This window comes from Cottoperca gobio, unplaced genomic scaffold (assembly GCF_900634415.1).
Source record: "Cottoperca gobio unplaced genomic scaffold, fCotGob3.1 fCotGob3_387arrow_ctg1, whole genome shotgun sequence".
Classification (NCBI taxonomy): domain Eukaryota; kingdom Metazoa; phylum Chordata; class Actinopteri; order Perciformes; family Bovichtidae; genus Cottoperca; species Cottoperca gobio.
Genome location: NW_021166979.1, coordinates 25,775 through 48,801, shown reverse-complemented (window position 1 = coordinate 48,801; position 23,027 = coordinate 25,775). Strand labels below are relative to the sequence as shown.

At 43.6% G+C, this 23,027-nt stretch overlaps 3 protein-coding genes and 1 pseudogene across 3 annotated transcripts; 2 read left to right on the top strand and 2 right to left on the bottom strand.

Annotated features, from left to right (window-relative positions):
* Window positions 1-3,375: 3,375 nt before the first annotated feature.
* On the top strand, window positions 3,376-5,663 carry LOC115005890 (uncharacterized). The gene is made up of 2 exons (XM_029427860.1): window positions 3,376-4,112; window positions 4,988-5,663. Exons 1-2 carry the CDS (start codon window positions 3,414-3,416, stop codon window positions 5,267-5,269), a joined length of 981 nt encoding a protein of 326 aa, XP_029283720.1. The 5' UTR covers window positions 3,376-3,413; the 3' UTR covers window positions 5,270-5,663.
* Window positions 5,664-6,323: 660 nt separating this feature from the next.
* On the top strand, window positions 6,324-7,584 carry LOC115005893 (uncharacterized). Its single transcript, XM_029427861.1, has 2 exons — window positions 6,324-7,045; window positions 7,148-7,584. Exons 1-2 carry the CDS (start codon window positions 6,344-6,346, stop codon window positions 7,364-7,366), a joined length of 921 nt encoding a protein of 306 aa, XP_029283721.1. The 5' UTR covers window positions 6,324-6,343; the 3' UTR covers window positions 7,367-7,584.
* A 1,362-nt stretch (window positions 7,585-8,946) lies between these two features.
* LOC115005894 (ankyrin repeat domain-containing protein 46) lies at window positions 8,947-13,090 on the bottom strand. Its single transcript, XM_029427862.1, has 4 exons — window positions 12,958-13,090; window positions 11,650-11,992; window positions 10,408-10,566; window positions 8,947-9,952 (listed from the first exon to the last, which is right to left on the bottom strand). Exons 2-4 carry the CDS (start codon window positions 11,958-11,960, stop codon window positions 9,736-9,738), a joined length of 687 nt encoding a protein of 228 aa, XP_029283722.1. The 5' UTR covers window positions 11,961-11,992; window positions 12,958-13,090; the 3' UTR covers window positions 8,947-9,735.
* Window positions 13,091-13,804: 714 nt separating this feature from the next.
* LOC115005889 (collagen alpha-2(IV) chain-like) lies at window positions 13,805-22,936 on the bottom strand (annotated as a pseudogene).
* Between the last annotated feature and the right edge of the window lie 91 nt (window positions 22,937-23,027).

The window sequence follows — 23,027 nt, the reverse complement described above, 5'->3', positions numbered from 1 at the left end:
TAACTAACGTCCTCTGTGTTCTTCTCCTCGTGTCTCCCTCTGCAGCACACACAGACCTCTTGGATGGTTGTCGCCATAATAGAAGCTGTGATCATCTTGATTCCACTCTTCTTCACTTGCTGCCTGATAGTCTGTAAATCAAACGTGTCACGTGGACCCGCAGGTGGAAGATCTCCGACAGATGGGACTCATGTGGAGATGCAACCGTTCACCAGACCTCCTTGTTCTGAGGTGAATGGGGGGGAGTGGGGGCATACCTGTCAACATTTGAATTTTAAAATAAGGAACCTCTTCTGGCGGACTCCAACATGTCAAACATGCGGGCCGGTTTTGGCCCCCGGGCCGCAGAGGGTCCAGTCCGCGGGATGACTTTGCAAAGTGTAAAGATGAGTTGTTTTGATCATAAAGTAAAGTGCTGTTCCAGATACCTGTGACTGAATGTGTGTGTCTCTGTACACACACTGTGATCAGTGAGTTGTAACACATGTGTAAATGATAAACTGATAATATTGTTGAAATTGCACTTTTGTTTCTTAAAGAAGTTCAGGTTCATAATGTTTTGTAAAAAGATTCAATTTGAACATTTTCAGAATGAACTTTTTTTGCACTAAAACGAAGGAAACATTGTGAGTTGTGGTTGTTTATAGATTATCATGCTGTGATGTCACTGGTTACTTTTCTCAGGAAGATATTAACTTTGTTTATTGCTGTACTGATTCCCCACCTCCTTTATACCTGGAGCGTTCAATAAAATGATTTTAAAATATCATCTCGTGTGTGTGTGTGTGTGGTAATTCTCAAAGCTTTGCTGAGACAATGACATGTTTGCACACTTGGTGTGAAGATTATACTGAAACCTTTCTGCTGAATTATGTTAAATATTATTTCATCGACCAAACAAATGACCACATTCCTGCTATGTTTGATACCCTTATTATTGGACAGGCCTTCCTTTGGCTGCAGCAGTTACAATAACAGCCTAAAGAAAACATTCTTGGTCAAAATTTCAATGAATTTCAAAAGGTTAACATGTCCCGGGTACGAATAAACGTCCGTTAAAAAAAAAGACTCTCTCAGTAACACCAGACCCGGCATGAGAATCATCACGTTTTAAAGTATTTCCTTCAGTATCAAAGTAAACCAGTGATAGTTGTCTGTACATCCGTACACCGCAAATAGGAACTACTTGTGGGTAATTCGGCATACTTTGAATGGTGTACATTTCCCAGAGAGAGAGACACACACACACACACACACAGACAAGTACGAGGCATGCGGCTGACAACACCAGCCGCCCCGACTGTCGAGCTGGTCTGGCATTTGTGCCGTCTTCGTCAAGGTGGGAGGACGAGGATGTCGCAGCCAATCAAAGCGGCCTCCGGTTTCCTTCTATCCCGCTGTCCTCCCCTTTATATATGTTCCCGCCCCTTTATGGATTGTGATACAACTCTCACAGGACACAGACGCAGCCTGAGAATGGAAACACTCACATTGCTCTATCTCTTGTTTATTTCCAACCTGACTTATGGAATAGCTCTGGATACAATTCTGGGTGACCAAGTTAAGTTTCCAGCAACTGAGCATTGCAAGGTAAAAGGAGCCACACTGGTGCTGGACCATGGCAGCTATCAGCAGAAGGTGGCTGTTTGGGAGGATGTTTGGAAGCCGGAGAGAGGGTACGAAGACAGGATGAGTCCAAACGAGTGTCTGAGGGAGACGCAGCCACATTCACGTCCCACTACAAGACTGTAATAAATATACATGGTTTCCCTCCTGAAATGTTGTTTGTATTTATTTGCTCTCTCTCTCTGAGCTTCTGAACAGCTGTTTTTTGCACATTCGCAAATGAAACCAGAGCATTAGGCTACTTAAGTAAAAGTGTCTTTACAACACTGTTATTAATAAATATATATCTAGAATCTAGTACAGGGGTGGACAACCAGTCAGAGGTTAACCAGCACCGACACATCATCCGTGTAGGCAGAGAAGACTAAAGGTGTCTTAACACCTGCCGAGTGCTCAGCCCCCCCTCTCCAGAAGCATCAGACATTATTTATTTTTACATTGTGTATATCTCTGTCTGTTTAACTGTGCACATGACAAATAAATATCTTGAATCTATAATAGATTTAATAACTAAAAGTGCATTAAAAAAAACCATCCAAAACAAATACTCAAATGTCCTGTCTTGCGACTTTTCAATTTAGTGAGCTTTAAAAAGCAGTTTTCATAACTCTCTCTCTCTGACTGTCGAGCTGGCCTGGCATTTGTGCCGTCTTCATCAAGGTGGGAGGACGAGGATGTCGCAGCCAATCAAAGCGGCCTCCGGTTTCCTTCTATCCCGCTGTCCTCCCCTTTATATATGTTCCCGCCCTTATGTGTTTAGGCATGAGTAAAGGGCCAATCACAGAGCTTACCGTTCCGCTTACCTTTCCGCTTTGCATATGCCACGCCCCCAGAGAGAGTATAAATACAGAGTGGATTGTGATACAAAGCTCACAGGACACAGACGCAGCCTGAGAATGGCTGAATGAACTCAGGGGTCGGGAACCTTTCTGGCTGGGAGAGCCATAAAAGCCAAATATTTTTTTATGTATTTCATTGAGAGCCATATATTTAATAGATTTGAATGCAACTTTATGCGTGCATTTTTTTAAGAATAACACATCTCCGAGTACTAATAGCGGTATCAGTGTTTAATTGAACAGGTGCTCTTTTATTAAACAAACTAAACGCTTACGTTATTTATCTCATGTATGTGCACGTTTCAGTGTTTACTGCACGGGGGTCAAACTCAAGGCAATTATATCCGGCCCGCGAGAAAATATCATGTCTGTCATAACTGGCCCCCCGGTGGCACATGGCACAACCACGGGGAAATACATATCTGCAGTGGCGGGCCGTCAGGGCCAGCAAGGCCTTCTCTGCTGGCCTAAACATCATCACAATATACATTTCATTTTGATAGATTTTTTCCACAAATATGTAATAAATTATTCCCCAGAGTCTATTCCAGGGGTCGGGAACCTATGGCTCGCGAGCCATATATGGCTCTTCCGATAACGCGATATGGCTTGCAGACAATTTTTAGCTGACATTTAACATGATTAACAAGTAATAAATAATTATATTGTGTCATTTTAAAGTAAAACATTTAGCAGAGGATTTGTTTTTAGTTCTCCCCTCTCTTTCCTCCGCTCTGTCTCTGGCTGTACGTTAAGATGTGCTCACGCACACACGCGTGAGCAAACCGTAACCTGCAGCCAGAGACAAAGGAGAGCGCAGATGACGTCACTCAGCGTGCTTACGTGCTCTGAATGTGGGCGGGGCCTCTGCACAAACATGACAGCGGGCAGTGAAACCAGCTGCACAACACATCTCTGAGTGCAGAGGCGTTGTTCAGTAAACTCAGGATGTCACGGCTCCAACAGGTCTTTCTAGTCACTCTCTTTATATATATTGCCATTTGTGATTTTGGAGAATGTGTGCACGTGATTTTAGGAGACTCGGCTGTGTTTCCAGAGACTGAGAACTGTCCCACCGGTGCAGAACTTTCCCGGGAAGAGCCGTACAGAACCCGGCTGGTGGCTGCTCGTGAGCACGGTGTTTGGAAACCGACCGAGGACTACACAGACAGGGTCAACCAGAGCGCTTCATTTGCCTTCACGCGCACAGTTTACACGGACACCGGACTGTTTCTGTTGAGATGTGGCAGCCGTGAGCGTCGCATCCAGCTGGATGTTCTTATAGGTGTTGAAGCATCAGTCTCAGAGGGGGAACCGGCCACACTGAAGTGCTACTACCCTGATAAACACGATGACTCTGTACTGCGGTGGACCAAAGACAAAGAGATGGTGCTGGAGCTGAACCTGTCCTCCGGAGAGGTCAAACATGGGCCAGGATTTAAGAGTAGAATGTCTCTTTCCCAGGCTGGCAGCAAACACGTTGACCGGTCGCTGGTTTTCGATCAGGTTCTGCAGGGGGACCGGGGGGATTACTTTTGCTCCGTGCACAGAAACGGCCTGCGAGAGAAGTGGGGAGACCCTGGTGCTGTGAGGCTGAAGTGGACAGAGAGAGACCCGGATCAGACGACCCCCCGCCCGCCGCCAGCGGTAGGTACCACAGCATCAAAGCACCGTTGGGTGATCCTACGGCCCATTTTGTTCTGGAACTTTTTTAGAAAAAATGAAATATATTTAGTTTATATTTCTACATCCTGTGTATTAAAACTTCCTGATAGTGGCACAATTTTGTACGAATGTCAATTTGTTAGGCATGTCTGCTTAAAATATGTGACGGAAATGACAAGTTACAAAAACATATTTTAAAACAATGTTCAGTTTTATTGTCCCGAACACACAAAAAACACAATTTTGAAAAGTGCTGAAACTTACAAGCAAGTTGCAAATGTTGCACCTTCTATTGCACAAAACAAAGATCTTGATTCTGCTCTCTGGTGGTTCTTTGTCGGTGTAATTGCAGATACATGTTTGAACAGCTACCCCACTAACATTTAATTTAACATCCTGATATGAGCCATAACACTCACATTTAGTCACATTTTAAAGAAAGTCTCCTGACATGTTAGCATGCTAACGTCTTCTTTAGAGCGAGCATTAAATAAACACGAAACAGACAATACCAAATGTTGTTTTTCTTATTAGTTCTACATTTAAAGGATATATGAGCTTGATGTTCTCTTATATCCGTTCCCTTCATGGTGCTGTCTTTGTGCTGCAGCCATGTGCTTTCATGGTGGACCACATGACTCTGGCTGTGGTCCACCACGTTCACCGTTTAACAACTCAAATCCACATTTTGCATGGTGTGATGGAAATTACAGGGACCCCAAGGGACATGAAATACTAATATATCTTACAACACGTGATACATTTCATTAAGTCAGCACTCCTGTAATCCAGGCTGCCGTGCACACATGTGGTGGACACACTGGAAGTGTAACTTCTTTCACCTCCTCCTTTTGCAGAGCGCCGCTGAAGAGGAACAAATGGGAACTCTGACAATCGTCTTCATAACATCAGTTGTTGTGTTTTTGATCGTGGCCCCTTTATTTTTTCTGCTTGGCTGGTGTGTGAAGTCCCACTGCTCCAGAGCCTCGCCTAGATCTGGTGGTGGACAACATTCAGAAGTGGTGAAGCTCATGGACAGTGACTCTCCTCTTCCCCCCCCCTGCAGTCTGTGTTTGTGCAAAGCTTTTATAACGTTGTGTTTCTATAGCTCTACATTTATTGCTACAAACTTGCCTTAACTTAGTTCCTCATGTAACTTAAAATAAATGCTTCTTTCCTTTTTCCTGTGTTGTTAATTTAATTTGAATGAAAAGGTAATGTGGTTAAATATTGCTCTTCAGTATCTCCACTCTGTGTTCACCTCACATTTTAGTTTCAGGACTCTACACACACATCGCTCGGCAGGTTCATTAGTTTAGTTTGCTTCATTCTGCTCTTTTATTTCACCTTTTCTAAAGTAAGATACTAACTTTGTTTATTGCTGTGCGTAAATACTTTATTTTTTAGAATTGTACTAATGAGTATTTACTAAATGTAAGTTAAACTGTAATTGTTTGTTATATTAATATACTTTGTATCATTGTTACAGAAATAAAGTCTGTTTCCGTGTTCTTTAATTGGGACACAGATTTATACCTTGAGTCTCCATCACAGCTTTCCATTAATGGAGTTTCTGTGGGCCCGCACGGGCCGCACTCTGTGGGCCCGCACGGGCCGCACTCTGTGGGCCCGCACGGGCCGCACTCTGTGGGACCACACAGGCCGCACTCTGTGGGCCCGCACGGGCCGCACTCTGTGGGACCACACAGGCCGCACTCTGTGGGCCAAAGTGTTTCCAAGAGTTTCTCAGGAAGTGGGTCTTGTCTCTCTGTATGCTCACTCGTCTTCCCGCCTCTCATCTGTCTGTATTCAGAGTCATTATGTTTTCTGCCTGCAATACACACATTTGATTGGCTGAGTAGCATCACGTGGGATGGCTTAACTCGCATGTAATTGGTCGGAGAGTTTCCTGAACGCTAAACCGGTGCCGGCAAAACGAGAAAAGCTGCGCCGGTTAAAAAACAAACACCCGTCAACACTGAAAATCCCTCAATAATTTATTGATTATAGGTCCGGTTCGGATAGGTTGGCGTCTGGGTCCGGACTCGGACCACGGTCCGCCAGTTAGTGACCCCTGGTATGTCCACTTATTGTCGCACTATATCACTAAGCGGCGGAGGAGAGTTGGAAAGTTGTGTCAGTAGTGCAGCTGTGGGCGTCACACCTCAGGCTCAGCTCTTCACGTTCCCATTTCTCCTCGCTCAGGACGCATCATGGCACAGCTCCGGGTCTGCGCGCTTCTCCTCCTCCTCATCATCACCATCGCTGTAAAGTGTGATTCGGGGATATCCACTACATTAGGAGACTCTGTCAAACTGACTGCGAGTAAAAACTGCACCGGTGTCACAGAATCCAAACTTATGACTGGCGATATCACTGTGCCTGTGGCAAAGCTTGTTAACGGGACCTGGATGGCGCAACCAGGTTACGAGGGCCGAATTAAACACCATTCAACGTGTTCTCTCGTCTTAACCCAGTTGAACTATAACGACAACGGATTGTTTGAGTTCTTCTGCGGCGGCTCAGTTGTGACTTTGACCCAGCTGGAGGTGGTTGTATCCTACAAGTCTGTGCCCGAGGGAGGACAAGCCACTCTTCCCTGTCATTCATTGACTGCACGGAGACCTGCCCAGCTTATAAGATGGGAAAAAGACGGAGCGCTTGTGATCGAGTGGGACCCTTCCTCCGGGGGGATCAGGTATGGCGCGGGCTTTAAGGGGAACGTGTCCATATCACCTGAGCGGTACTTGAGTGGAGACATCTCGCTGACTTTGGCGCGGGCTCAGCCGGAGGACCAAGCCGTTTACTGGTGTTACACCCAAGAGAAAGATGGAAGGAAGCAGCGGGGAAATCCTGCTGCTGTGAGGCTGATCATCGAGAGACCCCCAGACCAGATCCTCTCCACCCCCCCGCATGTAAGCAGCTCCACACTCAAACACATTATAGACCTGCATGTAAACTCCTAATATCATGTAGACATATCAGTGTCTGAATTTAACTACATTATTTCTCTCTAGCCCCCCTCTTCACAGACCCCCTCAGAGATGGGAGATTGGACCAATGTTGGAATAGCAGCTGGCGGGATTTTCATCGCATTAATATTCTTTTTCTGTGGCTGGGGGGCCAGATCCTACCGATTGAATGGGTCACCTTGTGGCGGATCAGATGTGGAGACACCCTCTAACAGCAACAAGTTGAGCCTCATCCTCGAGTATAAGAGGGGAACAGATGATTGAGTTTTGATCTGAACTTCACCTCTGGCCCGGAGGGAAGACTTTTGTTCTTTATGAAAATGAGTGTTTTTAAATGAGTGTGTGCTGAACAGACTGAATATTTTTATTATGTGAATGTAACTTAAATGTGATTGTTTGCCGGTACATCCGTCACGATGAATTATATTTAATACATCTGTAAAGTAAAGCTGATAATAAATATACATGTTTCCCTCCTGAAATGTTTGTATTTATTTGCTCTCTCTCTCTGAGCTTCTGAACAGCTGGTGTCTTAACAGTAAACAGCACTAAAAGTGCATAAAAAAAAAACCATCCAAAACAAGTGAGCTTTAGTGAGCTCCTCAGAGAAGGAACAGGTGCGAGCAGTTAGCAGTAGATTTGATGAGTGTGACTCCTGTCAAACAAGTTTGGGTAACCATGACAGTTTGTTGACACAGAGAATCCTATCACACAGATGTCATTTTAAACAAACATAATAGGTTAAACTAAAAGTGCATGCAAAAAAATCATGCAGAAAGTCTACTTAATAAATGTGTGTCTTGCGACAAGATAAACATCTAGCTAGCTCACCATGTCTAAACTATATACTCAGAAATACAGAGAGGAGCAGGAATTAAACCCTCAATTCAAAGGCTGGGGATTTCTGGCTGGATTTTACGCCAAACTTTGTGATGGCAAAATTGGCCAAATTAAAAAAGAAGAATCAAAAGAAGAAAGTTAATTTGTAGTTCTAAACATATTTTAGAATATGTTTCTTCCACCTCTGCGGGCCGGCCCGCGCAGGCCGCTCTCTGTGGGCCCGCGCAGGCCGCACTCTGCGGGCCAAAGTCAACAGAGTGCGACTGTTATTTATCAAATGTCTTCTGTATTAATTTCCCTGCATACTGTATGTTTAGTTAAAATCCTGATTCCTTGCTTTCTTTCCACCTTTAACCCTTTTTGTTTGCCTTTTCACAAAGCCAAAGCCTGGCCAACGATAAATGCGGCTTAATGTCAACAGAGTGCGACTGTTATTTATCAAATGTCTTCTGTTGGCACTCTGTTGAGTCAATGCAGAATGTGAGTAACACGTTACAGGGTAAAATACCCTTATTATTGGACAGGCCTTCCTTTGGCTGCAGCAGTTACAACAGCAGCCTGAAGAAAACATTCTTGGTCATAATTTCAATGAATTTCAAAAGGTTAACATGTCCCGGGTCGTATGACAAATCAAAGACAATTCAGTCAGTTGATCTCCGACGCGAATAAACGTCCGAAAAAAGACGCTCTCAGTAACACCAGACCCGGCCTGAGAATCATCACGTTTTAAAGTATTTCCTTCAGTATCAAAGTAAACCAGTGATAGTTGTCTGTACATCCGTACACCACCAACAGGAACTACTAATAGATAATTCGGCATACTTTTAATGGTGTAAATTTCCCACATTCTTACAAAAAAATGGGAATATTATACTTTCTGTTTCCATTCCCAAAGCATTATAGGAACTGTAGTTCCAAAACTTAGAGGATGATTACTTCCCAAATAAAACTAAGATAAAGAATATTAATAGGAGGTAAAGAAATCAGAAATCTGACACTATGGGTCGTCTCGTTGGTTAGAATCAGACATACACAGGATTTTATTCTTTGTCCACGTTAAATTCAGATTTACTTCAAATGTGTTATTGTGCACAGAAAATCAACAGGGTTTACAAGGACATTAAGATGAAATGAATATACGATGAAACGTTATTAATCTGCTGCCATAAGCCTACAGGTTATGAGCATTGTGCCTATATATGATTCTTACAACAACACGGTAGATTTCAATGCTTTGGGCGGGGAAGTCTCACTGAGCCGTTGTGAAAAGGCAAACAAAAAGGATTAAATGTGGAAAGAAAGCAAGGAATCAGGATTTTAACTAAACATACAGTATGCAGGGAAATTAATACAGAAGACATTTGATAAAGAACAGTTGAAAAGATCACACAAATAAGAAAAAAATACAAAACAATGGCAATATACAGCTTGTAACAGAGCACACAGTACGAAGGAAAGTTACACAGGAAACAAAACAAGCGCTTCATCTTTTCACACTATTTCAGAAGCAGCTTTAACTGATCTGGTTTTAAAGGGGATTTATTACACGATATTCAAACAAGACCAACACATGCTCTTAGTATGAGACACTTCCTGTTAACCACCTCTTACAATACCTTTCTTCGTTGAGCCAGTGAGTTTACATTTTTTGGATCACTGCTTTTTAGAAACGCTAACAATACAATATGATGCTTCACTGCTGAGAGAACCAACAAGCATCCGGTGTGAACACGGCTGAAGGTATTTCATTACCTCCCTCTCCCATGCTTTTCACTACACCTCCCCCCCCCCCCTCAATGCACCAGGTCCAGCTGGCTGGTGGAGAAAGGCAGGACTCCACTGACGTAGTACGCGATGCCAAGGGAGAGCAGGGCGATGACCACCAGCAGCAGCAGGACCCTCCAGAAGCCCAGATCCTCCACAAACTCCTGCCAGGTGGTCCTGAAGCTGGACAGGACCCCCTCGCTGCTCTGCAGGTTTGGGTTGAGTAAAGAGTGGCTCTCCATCGCACTGTGAGGGACGGAGGAGCTCACTGTTACAGGATACAGCAGAAACTTCCCTCTGCTGTGACTCTTCACAGAGAACCAGCTGCAGGGTAAAGTGAACTCCTGTCGCTGCTTCTCTGAGAAGAGGAATTACATTTGTATTTCTATTCAATTGTATTCTTTTTATTTCCTTATTTAATATTCACATTTCAAACTTTCACCACGTCGACATTCTTCTGTCTCATGTGGCTGCATGAAGAAACTAAACATCTGCACAGATTCATTTACCTCCCCGTTAGTTTCTATAACTTGTAGGAATAATAACTCACCACACACCACACACACACTCACCACACACACACTCGTCACACACACACTCACCACACACACACACCACACACACACTCACCACACACACACTCGTCACACACACACTCACCACACACACACACCACACACACGCTCACCACACACACTCACCTCTCACTATCGGCCATTTGCATCGTCTCCAATTTGGAGTTGGGTCCTCTGTTGAATCCCTTCACCTCCTGCTCCTCCAGTCCTTCCAGCAGACGAATGGCGTCCTTGTTGACGCCGCGTCTCTTCGCCAGCACCAGAGGGGTCGAGCCATTGTGGTTACTATAATAATAATAATAATAATAATAATAATAATACATTTTACTTGGAGGCGCCTTTCAAGACACCCAAGGACACCGTACAAAATACAAGAGATAACTATCATGAAGAACAACCGACAGACACAATACGTTAGATCGAAGAGTCACAGGAACTGTGTGGAGGAAACCACTTTCTCATCTCAGCGGCCACACACAACCCTAACCACAACCACGAATGAATGAACGAATGTGCATGACAGGAAGTGGCTGCACAACAGCCTGGTGCAGAGTACGAGTGTTTGGAAACGTCAAGGCATGACAAAGAAAGTAAAGACACGCAGAGTGTTATTCAAGCCATCTGTGCTTTCCTGTGTGTCTGTTTATGGTAACGGTGCGCACTACACACGCAATCGACCTTTTTGGGCACAGCTGCAATATATTCTATGACTCATTAAACTACAACTTCTTCTGTTTTCTTTGCTTTTCAAAGAACCATTTGAGTATCCGCCGTCAGTTTTGATCTTCAGAATAGTATTCAGGTTGTGATGGTTATTCGTATCCCTGTACACATGATCATAACAGTATCCAGGTCTCTGACGTTTCTTGACTCCTGAACATCTCAGCGACTGCGTAACCTCAGGATAAGGGCGTATCCAGGGTTCTGAAACTAGGTCAAGGTGTTTACATGAGCAAAAAGCAGAATACTCATGTGCATGTTAACTCACTCAGTGTGGTGTTTCTTCTTAGCTTGGAATGCTTCTATAGCAGGATTCCAGTAGTCCCGTATAATAACGTATCCAGCAGCCGTTCTGATTGGCTTTCTGAAGAACCAGTTTGTGCGTCAACAATAACCTGATAGATGGAGAAGTGAGTCAGTCTGTCGGAAGACGACCACTGAAATTGCAAATTCATTTACATCCATTCATCGCATGGACCGCACAAACCAAACTATAAACTGTGTAGCACCGCATTAAACTATGCACAAGAGTTTCAGGTGGAGCTTAACCAAAGATCCAAATACAGCTTTTCCCCGACTCAACTGGGAAAAAGTTCCAAGTGTAAAATTGAAGAGGTTAGAGATGCAGTTTAGCATTACATTTCTTACCAGATATCGATCTTCAGCCCGTTGGAGACCAGGAACTGGATGGTGTCCACATGACCACACAGATGCAGCGCTGTATTTCCTTGATAGTCAGTCGCCAGCAGATCTGCCCCGAACTTGTGCAGGAGGCGGCATATGTCCACGTTCCCCCGGGCGGCGGCTAGGTGCAGGCCGGTGCGTCCCCGGTTGTCACGGATGTTGGGGTCGCATCCCGTCTCCAGGAGCCTCTTGGCGAAAGGCAGGTCTCCATCAATGCAGGCCTGCAGGAGAGGCACGTTGGTCTGCGACGAGTCGTTGATGAAGACATATGACATGTCCGAGTGGGTATCAGAAAATTCCAGCGTACCTGCATTGAGGACCAAAAACAGGACATATGTTTCAGTGTCAGAAATAATCCCAATGCTGGTGATTATTAGCCCTTCTCAAATGTAAGCATGTATTTTATTTAGTGTAACCTGCTACAATTTCCACCAGTTACCCACAATGCATTTGATATCAGTCACAATTTGTGCTGTAAACCTCAAATTTGTATAATGTCAGTTTTTAAAGACACAGTAATGACAGTGTTATGATAATATTGGTAAAGTGTTATACTTAATTTGTTATATTGGTTATTACATTATATTTTGTATTAATAGAGACCAACACAACGTAGTAATGTTGTCTTTAAATGCTCGTGTATGGTTTCTATGTGTACTTCTATTCGTGTTTTAGTTTGAAGAGGTATACCTTATCATTCTTTTATTTATTTGTTCTATTCATCGGTACTTATTTGTGCCCTTGTGCGGCTACAGGGATTATTTCTCTGTACATTAGTTACCTTTTCTCCTGAGCATACGAGTATATGTCATTATTCACATCAAACATTACGTATAAACGTATAAACCTCGCAAGCAACGCCATAAAAGGTCCTTTAAATTACAAAACCATCTCAATAAACCACTTTTAGCCAATGTGGTTGTAGCTAACGTTATATATTGTAAGTGTGTAATAGTCAGCTAACTGTAGCATCAACTAGCTTGCAGTGATGACGATGGCAGCAACATTTAATCACTATAACACAATAATATCTATAAGATATCTGACTCTTTCCACGCAGAAACTTCATATAATATACTAAAAATAAAACGTTAGCAGGTGATAAGAATGATGGCTAACGTAAGGAAGCTAGCGGAGCTAATGCTAGCTTGCAAGCTAACGGTTTACGCACAGCTGAGACCGATTAATATGTAATTTAACAATTGTAGAAACATGCACATGAACTAAACAAGTACGTTAGACTCTTTGTTGACTGTCAGTTGAAAGACTCACCTGTTAATAAGTTCCCAATAAGCAGAAAAAAATACACTTCGCTCTTCTTTGAGCTAACGTTACTAGCAGTGTTGTTGTGATGCTAGGCTTCTTCTGTTTGAAGCCGTTTGTCGCCCCCTGCTGTCCCGGAGGTGTCATTACAGCAGTTCTGAAAACACCCAGTAGTTAAAAAATAAAACTATTAAAGAGTTTTGTTTCCTTATCCAAATCAAGACAGGAGTGCAGGAGTTAACGTACATGTTTATTCCACTGTTTGCTTCACGTTTTACTATCACTTTTAAACATGTTAAGTATTTTGAATATGTTTATTATTTTGTATATTTATCTCATTCTGCTATATTTCACTGATATCTTTGTTTATTTAACTTTTTATATGTTTTTCTATATTTATATTGTGCACTACCTGGGATTTTGGAACATTTCACGATATATACTTAACAATTAAAAATCTTAAATCTTAAAATTCATATGTATTTTATTATAAAAATAAATAAATGACTTAGTATATCGCAATTATTATTGAGAAAATTCATACTTTGACTCACTATCCCATAAATGTGATTGAAGAGTCGACATTATAATGTATAGTATCTTCTAATTATAATTATAAAACTACTTTTGTTGTTATTTTCCTGAAGATAATAGGATTAAAAATAGGTATCGAGGTTATGTGATGATATTTCATGCCACTCTTTACTAAATAAATCTTATGTCGCATGACTTTCTGCAAATATGTACACATCTGTTTTAAATATCTTAGTATAGTATATTATATTATCCATCTTTTTACGTAATTATGTTTTTCAACACGTTCCATGTAATGGGACTGCAAATCAGGATCAAGCTACACGGTGTAAATGTTTTTAATTTGGTATAATTTGATTTTGCCAAGCACACATCCATCTCATTATCTTTACATTGATTTAAGCACAACAAAACACATGTAATATTCTCTTACATTAAGACAACACCTGCTGCACCCGTGGAAATACTGAAATACCTCATTGCTTTATGAATAATCATTCTGCATTAAATATTCTCAGTTAGTTTGGAGACTTTATTTCAAAGTGTGTGAGCACAGAAATACACATTACAGTAACAGACAGGTTATTACCACTTTATTGTTATGGATCCTCTTTGAGGAAAACTGCATTTCTTTTCTGTCTCCAGGCACTTACAGTTCGCTCTTGTTTTTGTTTTTTTAAATGGGGTAAAGACCAAACAGACAGTAAAAACGGTTGTTGCGTCTGTTAAATCATCAGTGGCGAATATATTTTCCATATAAAAACATAATCCTAAAGGCATTTGTTTTTTATTCATAATATTTAATGTACACATCTTCCCATTCCCTCCCATCTCAGTAAATAAAACCAGGGGATAGTATCATGATTTAAGTAAAATAATTACAATTTAGATTACAAAACCACAAAGGCTGACAAAAAAAAAGAGAAAAATAAAAAAAGAAGAAGTAAAATGTGACATAGTAATAAAATCAGGGCTACCAGCAGAGAGACAGAGCTATGTGCTAGACACAGTGGTCATAGTGGTTACAAGTCACCCAGTAGCTTTCAATGTCCAAGGATAATGTTACCAGAGGAGACCTTTAATTACATCGCACACCAAAGCCAATGTAAAAAAGAGTCAATTCTGTCATAAACATGGCTGCAAAATCTACATTTATCGACAGAAAACAAGCAATTTCATCCTCTTTCTTATCCAAGGACAGAGCAAAGACACATCGACTGGAAAAAAACAAAAAAAAAACAAAGACCTAATAACTTTATAGACTTTTGTTCCAACATACTTTGGTGGGAAATACAGTAAGCACTATGTACAGCAATAATAAACAATCTATCAGAGTGTTTGGTTTCCTGTTGCACATTTAGTGTGAGTGAAGGGTGATGTAAAAAAAAACACTAGTTTGGTCACAACGTAAAGATGAAAGCATATGAAGGTGGATTTGACTTGTTGTTCTGACCCATGTGAGTTCACATCAGTGCAATATATATGAATGGGGTCATTCATTACTACAGTCAGCTGCTGCGGAGGTTCTGTTTGAGCATTTTAGAGAAAAAGAGCTACTTATTCCTTTATTATTGCATGCAGTTTAATATTTTAAAAGTTGCCTTTCAAGTCAACTGTCAGGGTATTGTAGCACCATAGAGTCATAGTATGAAATGTACAGAAATCATAGGTGTAGGAAACAGGAAGAATGTCAAATTAAAGGACTGTGCTGGTTATTTCGCACGTATTTGCACAATAACAGCAAATTATGAATAGATTATAATGTCGCTGAGCATTTTCCAAAGCTCCTGAAGTTTGTCCGAATGCTCTTTACTCACTCGCTTCACGAGCAGCTTTGCTTTTAAAATCCATCATAAAAATCCATCATTTTGACCAACTATTATTTCCAGGGTCAAGAAGTCATATTTTACACGTTTAGATTTCCTAACTTCCAGGTCTCCACTGGTTTAAAATAGTTTCTGTATGACAACCGACTTGTAGAGAATTGTAACTTGCTTGAAATATTAAAAAACGTTAAAATTAACCTTGTCTAGTTCTGAAAACGCTTACGTGGAAGCTGCAATATCGGAGATTTGATTAAATCACTGCAGTCAAAGCAGAAAATACCAAAGAAGCAAAATGTAATGGCGTAAAATGAGTGTTTGAACCAGAATCAGGGGATTCTACTTCAGTTACATCAGTTCACAAAAGTTAAGACCAACTTTGACTCGACTGAACTGACTTATCTGAAGCAGACGTCCGGCCCTGATGTGTACGCGGTGCAGTGCTTTCCAAAGGGGTGGCGCTCTCCGAGGTAGCCGAGAATGATTCTCACCAGAAGCGTGAACGAGAAAAACAGACACAAAATAAAACACGAAGAACATAAACAATAGCACCATTGTCAGTGATAATCTAGAGAAGAGCCATCACATTGGAGCCCTTCTCTTTGCATTTCCTCCCTCCAACGCTTCTTTTTTTCATTTTTAATAAGCCATTCGTTCCTAAAAGGGATCAAACACTCTGAAAACTGAGCAGATGTTGTTCGACTCGCTTCTGAAACCACCAGAGAAGCAGGAGAGAAGCTTCTTTTCAGTCAGTCATGTGTTCTTTTATAGATTTCTTTATAAATCATCTCATCCGCCATCATCAACGCCTCTTTTTCTTTCTTTCTTTGAGGTGTTTATATATCACCTCCATCGCTCCCGCTCCTCCTCCTACTACAAGAGCTTGCTGCAGACTTGGCAGCGGCTGACTCTGGAGCGCTCCTGGCCTCCTTTCAGGGTCTCCTGTGCTGGCGAATAGACAAACTCCTGGCTGGGCTGTACGGTGGTGAGCCAGAAGCTGTACTTGTTGGCGAAGTAGTGGCAGGAGCCCTTGGCCCCGTTGCACTCGATGAACGGCGTTGCGCGGAAATCCTCCAGGCAGGAGCCGGGAGACACCAGGGACTGACCGCCGCCCGCAGAGCCGGCTGCTGTGTGCTGCACAGGAGAAGACGAAAGGTAAGTATTTACTTCAGACCGATGCTGCTGCTGCAGGAAAACTAAATGCATCACTTCCTGTTTGCTGAACTTTATTTAACTTTGTCAAATAGAGGGAATTTTGGAGAACATGGTTGTTTATAGTCTTACCATGAGGAAGGAGTATCCTATCCAGAGACTCCTCCAGCCGGGGGGACAGGTGGGGATGGTCATGTCCTGACTGTGGACCGCGACAGCCACAGACGGAGCCTCACACACAGAACACCTGGATTGTTCACACAGGAGAGCTTCATTTAATACACGCACATGTATGATACTTTTATTTAAAATACAAGCAGTGCTAAGTGGGTGCCAGTACCTGCTGATGTAAGGTTGTATCTGCTCCTCGGCCACGGGCATCATGGGTATGGGCGCAGTGGTGGAGAGCCAGTAGGATTTGTCGTTGCGGCTGGCGTAGTAGCAGACCTCGTTGGGGGAGCAGTAGAGGAAGGGGATGGTGCTGAACCTGGGGAGGCACGACCCGGGCTGACCTGGACACACAAGGACAGAGAGAGGGACGACACTTATTGATCGTGAACTCCAATCAGTTTAAATCAATATGTCATTCAAATCCAAACAATAACAAAAGCCTTTGGTGGCGTCTTGAAGTAGTGTGGGATCATGGGAGTTGGTGTCTTCACATCATGGGTAAAAGTAAGGGCAAGAAAATATAAGTAAAACATTTCTTATCTGATACAACATGGAACAAAAATCATATTTATTTATATTAAACATCTTTAAGTCACTCATTTCACATCCTCACATTTCAGCTACGAAGGATAAAAAGTTCTTACTCTTGAGCTAAAAGACAAAAAGACAGAGCAGCGTCACTATTCCAGTATTTAGTATACTCATACGTATATTAGACATGTGTAGGATATCTCCTCCAGCTTCCACTGTGGGAAGTGTTGGCAGACAGGATGTAACAGCAGCTTTGTTTTAGCTTGATCACGATTAAAGGTTTCCATACCGAGGTCCTGGTTGTGTGCCTTCTCCTGTCCCTCCACAAACAGCATACTGTATCCGTCCCACAGCTTGGCCATGCCCTGAGGACACATGGGAACCTGGGCGTTCTGGCTGTGCTTCACCAGAGTGTAGCCGATGCTGTAACTGCGGCCGACGCCGCCCGGAGAGCCAGGGCGGCCGGTTGTACCAGGAGTACCTGAAGAAACAAGAAGAAATTAGGGCAGATGTTGGAATTGCTGTTAGTGGGGACGGTTTAATTCTTTGTAATGGTGATATACAGCATTTCAATGTCTGACCTTGTTCTCCAGTGGGGCCAGGGAAACCAGGGGGTCCGGCGTCACCGATAGGTCCGGGAAAACCAGTAGATCCAGTCCTGCCAAGTTTACCCACAGGACCGGGACGACCCTTAGAACCTGCAGCGGGAGAGCGTTTGACACAAGCGTGACCAAAAGTCCAGAGAGACGTTTTCATATTTATTATATTTGTGTCTCTGTGCACTGTAAAGCACGTTAACTGTACTTTACTTTGTTACAACCTTTATAAACATATTATATCTACTCATATAGGGGAACGTATAATTTATGTTTTCGGAAAACATTTGGTTGTTCATCACACTGTTAAGATCAATGCCACATTATATGTCTGTTAAATATGAAACTACAGTCACCAGCTAGTTAGCTTAGCTTAGCATAAAGACTGGAAACAGGGGGGAACAGCTAGCTAGTGTCCAAAGACAACAGAATCCGCTCACCAGCACCTCTGAAACTCAATAATACCACCTCTCATTTTCTTGTAGTCGTCGCAGATTCTTTAGAGAGCTAGGCTAGCCTTTTATACTTGCTTTCAGCCTTTATGCTAAGCTAAGCTAAGTCTTTTGGCCCTAGCTTCACACACAGACATATAACCACCAAACAATATATAAAACACATTGTTTCCATGTGATTTAGATCGACTGTTTCACTACTGACCTGAACGTCCGGGCGTTCCAGGCTGACCGCCTTCTCCGTGCCCACCGGAGCCTCCGCCTGTACCGGGATAACCCATTTCTCCGTAGGGTCGCTCAAAGTTTTGCGGTATCATACGAGGTGCGATTCCAGGGATCCCCTTACGACCCTGACGCCCTGGAGAGGAAGGGATGGAGAAAGAGAAGGAGGGAAGTGTGTGTGAAAATAAAGTGAATACAGGGTGAAAGTGAAGGAGGAGTAAACTGCTTTCATTTCCTGCACCATCACAATCCACTTCTACCTGTGGAAAGATTTAAAACCTCCTACCTCGTAATCCTTTGGATCCTTTGTTTCCATAGTAACCGGAGTCACCGGGGTAACCCTTGAGACCAGGACCTCCGCTGTAACCCGTCTCACCTCGTCCTCCTGAAAAGCAAACAATACCATGTTTGACTTTATCTTTAAACACAGAGAAATACTTTTGTTTTATTTCTTAAAATATCTTTCTTTATCTACTCACCTTTGAAGCCGGGGCTGCCGGGGAGTCCGGGGCCTCCGGGGATGTTTGATTCTCCTTTTCCTGCCGGGGGAGCCAGGGAAGCCCGGGAGCCAGGGTCGCCTCTGTCTCCCTGGGCTGTGCCTGGACCAGGCGGCCCGGGAGGACCTGGAGGACCTTGAACACCTGGAGGACAGAGGAGGGGAGAGGTTTAGGAAGAGAGGAAATAAAGGGAAAGGAAAGAACAGGACCGGATAGAAACGGAGAGGGAAGAAAGTAAAAGGAAGGATATCAGGTCAAGGGAAGTGACTGAGAAAATGTATTTACCATACTCTCCATCCAGTCCAGGGAGGCCGGGGTCTCCCAAGGTCCGGGATAATCAGACCCCACAGTCGGACCAGGGGGTCCGGGCAGACCAGGGAACCCTGGGTGCCCAGGACCACCTGACACACACACACGAAATAGTCATGATTATATTATTTAATTTATACTCAATCAGCATTTTTAATTCCCCTATAGTCTATCGCACCTGAATCTCCTCTCTCTCCCTTCGGGCCCGTTGTAGCCTGGACCTCCTGGTAGGAGACGCCTCGCTCCTCCCTTGAACCCTGGAATACCAGCGGCACCTGGGCGACCTCCTGCATTCCCACCTGGATACAAACACAACAAAACGTTCAACAGCAGTTCATGTCCAAAATCTGCAAACTGCAGCAGTCTTGTGTAAGTAATTATGTCTCTTGTATATTCATCTTCTTGTGGACTGTGCAGACAAAGCGTGCTGCCCATAGTTTCATATATACGGGGTCAGATAGGTTTGAGCAGGTAAATGTTCTACATCTTTGTCGCTATAGAAAAAACTTGGCCAGCATCGTGACCATTGTATGTCCATCAGTTTGAAATGGAAACTCTATTCAGACTCCTTCACTGTTTCAAACAGACTGCCTACAGCGTTAGAGGAACAGCTGTGGTGTCATGAGGTCCTTGCCTGGAGTTCCAGGGAGACCTTTCGGTCCACCAAGTCCATTAAGTCCATCCAAACCAGGGGGATCCGGGCAAACCTGCAGAAACAGAACAAAGTGAAGGTGAGTTAACACAGGTGCAGTATGCCGTGCCTCCCTTTGTGTGCGGAGAACGAATGTTTGGATCACACGAGGTGGAAACAATCCTACACAGCCACCACTGGAATACAATTCTACTAATAGTATAATACTAATATATGTATCTACAACTGTGCAGGAGTAAAAAGGACTTAAAAAGATAAAAATAGAAATGCTGCGTTGGCATGTTCATTTAGAATTTGAATGTAAATGAATGAAGCTTCAAACTATTCGGTGCAGCCCTATAAGAAAGAACATATTTCTCTCACCATTGGCGCCAGGACCTCCAGGACCTGCAGGCAGACCAGGAGACCCATCTCCTCCTCTTCTTCCTGGGTAGCCGGACTGGCCCTTCGGCCCGGGGAATCCAGGGGAGCCTGCAGAAGGGACGAGGCAAATATGTTACTATCTGACTGTGGCTTCCTCTCAATGTGACTCCCTTTTGATGGTGTCTGCTTGTCATAGAAGCGGTCTCTCTCTCACCCATTATCCAGGCCGTCCTCCTTCACCAGGACCTCCCTTTGTTCCAGGGAAACCTGGACTTCCTGGGAAGCCGTTATCACCGGGGGCACCGTCAATGGTACGGCCACCTGAAGACAAACAATAAATGGGTTTTTAGCAATCTTTGTTAAAAGCAGTTGAAAGGAGCTACTGTTGGTCATTACAGAGGAAGTACATTTACATTTAGATAAGGGTAAACATGGTGAGTCTTACCTGGGAAGCCTGGCTCTCCGGCTGACCTTAGATCCTGCACCTCCAGGATAACCAAAGCTTTCTCCGGGTCCACCTGAGGAACAAAACATGGAGTTATGTATTCATAAATACACGTGATGGATGGTTTGTGGTGTGCATGGCCTGATATTTCTCACCTTTGCCACCGGGTCGACCAAACTCTCCAGGGTTGCCGGGGAAAACCAGGTCCACCATCATCACCCTGAAAGAAGCCGTCAGTGAGTCTCACTGGCTGAACTTGCAGCATGTTTGTCGGTGTGTGTGTTTTCTTACCCTTGGTCCAGACATGCCGGGGAATCCCATGATTCCAGGTTCTCCCTTCGGTGCGGGGTAGCCAGGACCTCCTGGTTGCCCGGGATACCCAGGTTGTCCCGGCTGTCCTTTACTCTGCTCAGCGTAACCAGGAAGTCCAGGCAGACCTTGACGACCAGGCAGACCTGACAGACCCTTGTCCCCTGAAACCAGACACAGAGTCGGGGTTACAGGTGCAACATGGAGGACAAATCCCCATCAGCTCATCCCCTCCTCTCCCAGATATATGGTTTAGGGAATATCATAGATCCGAGACGTTAATTACAGAAATGCAGGACTGAGAAGACATGGCAAATCAGATGTCAATAGTGAAAGATAAACAGGAAGTAGGGCTACCTCTAGGGTCCGGGGAAGCCAGGAAGGCCGCTGCCTCCGTTATATCCGGGTTCTCCTCTCTCCACAAACTCTGATCGATAAGGAGGAGCGGGCAAGCCGGGGAGCCCGGGGTATCCTCTCTCACCTGCAGAAGTAGAAACACATGAATGTTAGCGTGACTGACGGTTGCTCTTCTTTGCTGGTATTGGCCTGTTGTGACAATGCCTGTGATTGCAGCCCAGCACAGTCTACCTTTCAGTCCGAAGTATCCGGGACCGCCGGGGAGTCCTTCTCTTCCAGGCCCTCCAGGCTGTCCTTTCCCTCCAGGAAACCCTGGGGGATCCAGGACGACCTGGTAGTCCAGGGAAACCCACCAGTCCTAGGAACCTGGCTCACCTGTGGAAATACACAGAATCAAAATGTTGTTGTCAGTGTAGGTAGGGCTGTCAACAAGTATTCTAAATTAGAATATATCTTCGAATTGTAAAAATAAGAATATGATCAAATGTATTTTTGTACAGCCCTTCTGTAAAGAGATGTTAGTAAGGAAGATCCACTGTGATGATCAGCAGCTCCAGCCTACCCTTCCTTCCTGGGATCCCGGGATTCCATCTCTAGTTCCAGGTCCTGGAGGTCCGGGGGGTCCCCTGGGTCCGGGTGATCCAGAGCCGCCGGGCAGTCCCGGGGTTCCCTTCATCCCAGCAGGCCCTGGGAACCCCGGTCTCCTCTTTCTCCCTTCCGACCAGGGAAACCTGATTGGTGCACGGATGGTGACGGGACAAATAATGGATGGCGAGACAGGCAAAAGAACGGGGAGAAGTTTAGTCAGACACTGGTCGTAATCTACTTTATAAATGGAAAATAGGCAAGAAACTCATCTATCTATAAATATATATTCAGACACAAGTGAACGAAAAAACTCTAAAACTTACCTTTTTTTAACACTAATGAACTTACCTTCAACACAATAGCTAAGTTAATAATAATAAAGCACTTTTTACCTGTTATTTCTATTCTGAATACCACACACACAATGGAAACACACATCTTTGCTTTGGTTAGGCTGCCAATTGCACTTAGATTGTTATTGAACCAATACAACCACGCTGTGGCTAATTTCAGATACATATGCAGGGATTTGAAATTGCTGGATCAAATCTGTAATTTACTGAAATGTTATATTTAAATATATCAGTGCAATTCCAGACTGAATTAGCGAGGTTCAGGCCGCCTAAAGTTTGTCCTACAGGACAGCATACTATGACTACGGTTTACATTCTTAAAAGAGAACCTGTTTTCAACACATCCGTGCATGCAGCGACAGTGATGAACATCTTCACACACACCAGGGACAAAGCAGAGATGAGTTGAAATGAAAAGTCCTCTTTTAAGAGTGTAGAAAATGCCTCTACAGTGTTAAATAGCAATTGAGCCCAAAACTTTATCACACAAGTAAACACATCTAGTAGAGATTACGCTTCAAGATGTACTTGAACTACGAGGGTTAGTGCCGGCTGCAAGAATACCATCAAACATCAGCAGGCACATTTCTTCAGAACTTTCTGTTTCTGAATCTGTCACAGCGAAAACGTCCATGTTAAGCCAATGATCTGACCATTAGTGGAGTTTTAAATGATGCTTTTTGTTTAATCAACTTTCCTTCAGTCGGGTGTGATACAATCATTTC